This window comes from Beta vulgaris, chromosome 7 (assembly GCF_026745355.1).
Source record: "Beta vulgaris subsp. vulgaris cultivar EL10 chromosome 7, EL10.2, whole genome shotgun sequence".
NCBI classification, from domain to species: Eukaryota; Viridiplantae; Streptophyta; class Magnoliopsida; order Caryophyllales; family Amaranthaceae; genus Beta; species Beta vulgaris.
Window position 1 is genome coordinate 19,773,085 of NC_079208.1, and position 7,089 is coordinate 19,780,173.

General features: G+C 37.7%; 1 protein-coding gene across 1 annotated transcript; it reads left to right on the forward strand.

The window, feature by feature from the left end:
• Positions 1 to 4,936: 4,936 nt before the first annotated feature.
• On the forward strand, positions 4,937 to 6,824 carry LOC104899266 (LRR receptor-like serine/threonine-protein kinase ERL1). Its single transcript, XM_010686425.4, has one exon. It carries the CDS (start codon positions 5,440 to 5,442, stop codon positions 6,634 to 6,636), a length of 1,197 nt encoding a protein of 398 aa, XP_010684727.1. The 5' UTR covers positions 4,937 to 5,439; the 3' UTR covers positions 6,637 to 6,824.
• Positions 6,825 to 7,089: the final 265 nt, after the last annotated feature.

The following is a 7,089-nucleotide window of genomic DNA, read 5'->3' on the forward strand; positions in this document are numbered from 1 at the left end:
GCGCCAAAATTGGATTTGTTAACTTTTGGTATTAAATCCTAGTCAAAAAATTCAGAAAACCAAAAAAAAAAAAAAAAAAAAAAAAATTTTTTTAGGGCCATATATTCTACGGGATTTGGTGATTGGAGGGAGTTTTGTTTCTACTTCAAATTTATGATGAGGTTACAAATCTTGGTTTAATCTCCTAATTTATGGTGAAGGTTACAAACTATTTAATTTTGAAATTAAGTACTACTATTCTACTCCTATAAATACCCCATACCTTAAGCCATCTTTTCCACACAAAAACTTTGAAGAATTCATATTCTCTTACTTCAAAGTTCTTCTTTCTCTTCCTATTATTCTAGTTTTATATTTCTTATTCAAGTTTCAATTTTCTTTGTTTAAGAAAAATATTTTCATATTTCTTACTCAAAAATATTATGCTCATGATAGATCATTCATGTTTAAATTCATGATTAAGTTCATGTGGTAGATTGCTTGTTGGTTGGCTATGAGAAAGCTCAAGTATAAGAATAAGTGAAGATACTAGTATTAGTTTGTGCAAGATCAAGGTACGTTATGTAGCTAGATCTTTTAAAATGTGGTTTATATGATAAAGTTGTTTATTGATTTTATTGGTTGGATTGGTTTAGAAATTTGATTTAAAATGGTTACAATGTTTTATTATTCACTCTTGAAAGTGAAAAGAAGGAATGATTATTATCAATCATTTTATATAGAAGTTTTGTTATCCTTTTTGGAAAATTAAATTATTTTTCAAGGAAAAGTTGATTGGTTTTTATGAACTTTGAATGTTCAAAAAGTTGTTTATGAGGAAAGGAGGTTTATTCATGACTTACAAGTCATATGGTTATATTTCCGCTTGATTAATATCAAGAGATTCAAAGTCCACTTGTTGGCAATTATAGTTACCCCTTGATATAGCTCCGTGATGGGATGACTAGCTTGGGGGTGTGCACACTTAGCAAAATAGAAGGGGAGATAAGAAGAGGAATTGTTTTCAGGATTATTTTTAATCCAAGTTGTTTGGAAAGAGTTTATTCTTAAAAAGGTTATTCTTGAATTACTATTCAAGTGTTTTGGAAAGAGTTTATTCTTAAAAAGGTTATTCTTGAATTACTATTCAAGTGTTTTGGAAAGAGTTTATTCTTAAAAAGGTTATTCTTGAATTACTATTCAAGTGTTTGGAAAGAGTTTGTTCTTAAAAGGTTGTTCTTGAATTATTATTCAAGTGTTTGGCAAGAGTTTGTTCTTAAAATGTTATTCTTGAATTATTATTAAGTGTTTGAAAACAGTTTATTCTTAAAGAGTTATTCTTGAATTATTGGTGATGGAGTTTTCGAAATGAAAAATTATTACGAACTAACAAATGTATTACTTATCTTGTACATTTCGTACTCGGTTTTATACTGACGCGTATTTCCTTTTTCCTATTTGGCTTCGCCCTGTTTACCTTTTTGGTAAGCAATTTTGCAGGTGAATTTTGATGTGCATGGGAGCATACTAGGAAGGGGATCTTCACCTAGATTAGAGTGTTTTATTTATTTTGAGTATTGAGACAATATTTACTTTTATTAATAAAGAAGTATTATTATTTTTGGTTAAAGTCTTCCGCTGCAAGTTATTTTGGTTAGTTAATAGTTAGTTGCCGAAAGCGTGTTAGTCACGTGGCGGTAATACTCTTAAATTACTCAAATATTATTTATTAAATTGTTTATTTAAAAGTGAGTAATTTGGGGGTGTTACACCGGGAGGGGGGAGGGTTCAAGATTGCGCCTTACTTCCAGGTGTTTTGATGTGCGGAAACCCCAAATGTTCTGTTCTCCGATGCCGAGCTTGGGAGGCTAACAAACTTCATGCTTCTCGAGGAACGGATATGAAATTCCCGAGTTTGGAAGATACTCAATCCCCGAGTTCGAGAGAACAACGTTGTCTGTTTGATCGAGTTGGCCCTCATGTCTCCCAAGTTGGGGGAGAGGGAGCCCCATCATTCCCGAGGGGTATACATGTGCGGCTACTGAGCCAAGCTAGGCAATGGATTGGCTGAGGGACGATTTTGTTTTCCCAAGTCGATCCTCTTGATTTCTCAAGATGGGAATAGTGATTCCAGAGTGTCCAAGAGTTATAAATGTGGGGCCTCATAAAGTTAACGAGCCACCTATGATCCCGAGTTGGGTGTATGAAAATAATTAGCCGAATTTTGCTAAATTACGAGTTCCCTGATGAGACTGAGAAAGTTAGATACTCTCCCGACTCAAGGGGATAATGAACCACTTGTTTTCCCGAGTCGAAGTACCTTCCCGTGTTGGTTGTCGCTGAGATGATCACATTGCATCCACAAGTCGGGAAGGGTAAGCCCCCTATTTCCCTGGAAAGTTGAGTGGATGGTACTTAGTTAATTTTGCTCAATGGTGAGTTATCTAATGACAATGGGAGGGTCTCTATCTTCCCGGCTCAGGAGACTAACGAGTTGTCTAATTCCCCATGTTGGATATGTAGGATGTACTTAGCTATATTAGTTAAGTGTTGAACCTTCTGGTGAGGTTGAGAGGGTAACTATTTTTCGGAGATTTTCCCGACTCAGGGAGGCTAATGAGCCCCGTGCTTCCCGAGGAGGTACCATTGGAGAAGTTCTTGACTCGGGAGGCTAACAAACTTCGTGCTTCCCGAGGAGGTTCTTACGAGATGTTTCTCGACTCAAGAGGGCTACTACACCTCATGCTTTCCCGATGAGGTCTCTTTTGTTGGAAGGACACTACTCGGATGCCGAGTAGGTCCTAATAATCAATACTTAGCCATTTTTTGGCTAAGCTAGTTGGGGAATTCCTCTCATGACCGAGGGGGTACCATTGGAGAAGTTCTCGACTCGAGAGGCCAATGACCCTTTTGCTTCCCGAGGTTTCTCGTCGGAACAACGCTACTCAACTGCCGAGTAGGTCACAATAAACGATACATAGTCCTTTTTGGCTAAGTTGGTTGGGGTACTCCTCTCATTACCGAGGTTCATTGTTCACATTGCGACTATTGCTAGTGGACTCCCGGGGAGGGAGCCTCTCCTTTCGCTTCCTTGATTTTGCGTCGACAAGCTTACAAATCTCTTCTTGTGCCGCCGTCCAATATTAAAGTATCGAATAATGGGCAATTTGTGATGATACTATAAAAAAGTCCCGAGAACTTGTTGAGGGCCCGAGTTGCATGTTCCTTCTTTGTGATTGTTGGATCTGAGAGGGGTTTCACACTTTCTTTGAGGGCTTGTGATGCGCAAGTACTATCTGCGAGATCCTTCTCCATGACTTGCTTCACAATGGTTGACAACTTGGCATGTGTCCAATTCCATCTTACGCCGACTTGTTATTGTGGAATATCTTCTCGGTTCTTTTCTTCCTGAGCTTTTTCTACTATACTTTGAGTGGAGTTAATTGGGCTTTAAGATGAGGCCCTTAGTTGAGCTGCGATATGTTAGCTAGGAGCTCTTGAATACTTTTTTGGATGCTATAGTTGAGTTGATTGACTATCCTCTCTAGGTTAGTCGTAGTGACTAACTGAGGTGGATTTAGAAGAAATTAGTTCCAGAGGTTGAGGCTATTTAGCTCATCCTGAGAGGTATATTTCTCATCTCGCTAATGAGTTGGTTCCACACTAGGTGTGGTATGATGACAGGACGGGAGCTTTTCGGCCCAGGTGATAAGCTCTTGTCATTCTTCAGTCGGGTGCTATGTTCCTCTCGGTATGTGACTTTGAGATATAGCATCCCTACAGGCGGCGCTAAACTAAGTCTGCCTTGAAATTGTCAAAGATGAGTATAGTGTTGAGAGTCTTGAAATCCCGAGAAAGTCTGGATAGTTGAGAAAGAGGTCTCTGACAATCCTGCAAAATACAATGAAAAACTTACCCGGAAGTGTAGCCGAGAAAGCCCCTCCGACGCTCAAGTCAATTGAGATTGAGGTAGAGAGAAAGTGAGTAAATGTAGAGAGATGCTCTGGTTTTTGATTGATGAGACATCCCCTATTTATAGAGGATATGACCTTCAATAATGAGGATATTTTAGTCAGCTCCAACTGGTAGAAGATTATCTCCCCTTTATGCAGGGATATTTTAGTAATTTCGTCATAGATGGGCCAGTCCAGAAAATTGGTCCAAACAAAAATATTGGATGGGAGTAATTTTTTTTTATAATTATGTAACTATTTTTTTGTTTAGAGTTTAGACCCCGATTTTATATAATTAGCATATCGCTCCAATAATATTTACAACTTTGGGTAGTATTACTATATTAGATGGAAAGGAGTAGGGCAATGATGCGAGTCGAGCTCAAGTTTGGTCATTTGATATAGTTCTATTTTTTATAGAAGAAATTCTTTACTTTGCATTTTGGTCATTTTATACACTTTTTTTCATTTTTTTTAAAGAAAAGTACAAGTATTTTTATAGAAAACAATAAAGTTAAAATTTCTAAAAAAAATAAAATAAAAGTATATATATATAAAATTTTATCGAGTATCTCACGAGTTTCTCGAGTCAAGTATTGAGTTGCTCGACTCGACTTGTTAACCTGTCGAGTCGAGTTCGAGTTTGAATCGAGCTTACTCGAGTCGAGCTTTGACCTAACTTTGAACGAGTCGAGTTCGAGTAGCTTGCGAGCTATCTCAACTCATTGCCAGTCCTAGAAAGGAGTGCTAAAAAAATGTTTCTACAAGAAAAAGACTTCACGGGGTAGCAGAAGTAAAAAGAAAGAGTAAAGTCAATGTGTTATGTGTCAATAGCTTTTTAGAGAAGATGAGGTGTATCCTCCTCTCAATATAGAGGCCAACCGCCATATCACGTGCGCCTCGTTTACTAACCTCTCCCAAAAAATGCTGACATGTCATCCGGACCTCAAATTCCTTTTGCCACGTAGGTTCGGACAACCGTTTGGTCCCCAGCTCAAATCCCCATAATAAAACACCGAAGCCATTAAATTAATATTAAACCCTCACCAAAAGCAATAATAATAATAATAAAAAATAAAAGAAACAAAAACCTAAGAACTAAAAAGAAGAACCTTTGCTGCTTGTTTGTTCCAAGCAGTCATTTCTCCTTCTCTTGCAAGCCAAATAAACGTACATAATTGTCTCTCTCACTAAAAAAACACAAAAGTTGCAGCTGTTGAAGAAGAAGATCTCTCACATATCCTTGCTTTGCTTCCCTCTCAAGCTATTAGCTAAAATCTCTTTCTCTCTCCTCTTTGCTGTCCAACACCTCCCCCCATTAAAGCTTACACGAGAAATTTGGTAAGTTTCTCACGGAAAAGAAAATACATACCCTTACCAGTTACCAGTATATATATATATATATATATACAATAACATACATTATACCTCCTCAAAATCCAAAACAACTACTAATAAGAATATCCAAAAAAGGTGGGATTATTTTCAGATTTCCAGTATTGTGATAATGGGGGGTTGGGATATTAGAGTGAGTTACTTATGTTTATGTATATGTTTGCATTGTTGTATTCAATCAAGGGCAATTTTAGACCCGCTTGATTTCTTGGCATTGCAATCAATACGGAAGTCTCTAAAAGATGTTGCAGGGTCGAATTTCTTCCAGTCATGGGACTTTACATCCGACCCGTGTAACTTCCCCGGAGTTTATTGTGATTCCGACAAAGTAATCGCTCTTAATCTCGGCGACCCGCGAGCTGGTTCACCGGGTCTTACGGGCCGCATTGACCCGGCTATTGGGAAGCTATCTTCATTAGCAGAATTCACTATTGTTCCGGGTCGGGTCATGGGTAAAATACCCGACACCATTTCACAGTTATCCAATCTAAGGTTTTTCGCCGTTAGTAGAAATTTTCTTACTGGAGAAATTCCTCCTGGTTTTGGTGAGTTAAGAAGTTTACACACTCTTGATTTAAGTTACAATCAACTCACCGGTACAATTCCTCGACCGTTGGGTTCGTTGCCGGTTCTTTCTAATCTTATTCTTTGTCATAATCATCTTGCCGGTTCACTTCCTCCTTTTCTATCTAATACTCTTACCCGGGTTGACTTAATGCATAACAATCTAACCGGTTCACTTGAACCAGATTCTCTTCCTCCTTCGGTCCAGTACTTATCACTCGGGTGGAATAAGCTGTCAGGACCGGTTTACACCCTTTTACCCAAGTTAAACCGTTTGAATTACCTCGACTTGAGCATGAACCAGTTTACCGGGTTAATCCCTTGTCATATATTTACATTTCCCATCTCCAACCTTCAGCTACAAAGAAACCAGTTTTTCGGGCCGGTTCTTCTTGTGGAACCGGTAACAATCGCAACCATTGATTTGAGCTACAATAGATTATCAGGGAGAGTTTCGCCTATGTTATCAACGGTTCAGAATCTATTCTTGAATAATAACCGGTTCATGGGTTCAGTTCCTAGAGATTTTGTGGACCGGCTTATGGATGCTACAATACAGACGTTATACTTGCAGCATAATTATCTGACTGGATTTCAGATTAATCCGACGGCTGAGATTCCTTTAAGCAGTGTGTTGTGTTTACAGTACAATTGTATGGTCCCACCTGCACAGTCAGCTTGCCCGTTGAAGGCTGGGGATGAGAAGACACGTCCTACGGCTCAGTGTAACGAGTGGCGAGGGTAAAATTGGAATTTCATGCTAGACAGGAAGTGAATAAAGTGAGTAAAAGACATAAAATTATTGTCTCATTTAGTGAATAGGTTTTGCTTCTCTACATTCTTTTGTTGTGCTTTATTTAGCTTATATTATCGTGGCAATTGGCAAAGATTTTTGCTTTGATTTATTTAATTTTTTGTATTTCTGTTATAGTATCATGTGACTAAGAAAAAAAATCAGGAAATAGTATGAATATCAACAATGTGGATAAATTTTTTTTTTCCGGTTGCATAATTGTTGTTTTGACATTTTATGTTCTGATTAGTGTTTAATTAGTACATCATTGTTTTGTTTTGCCTTGCAAATCAAGTACCAATGTTGTTCATTTGTACAGTATTAATTTCCATTTATTAAGCTTGCTGCTGTCATGTTTCTGGACATCTCCTTTGTTTTTTTCCATATCGTTTGTGTCTTTCTATA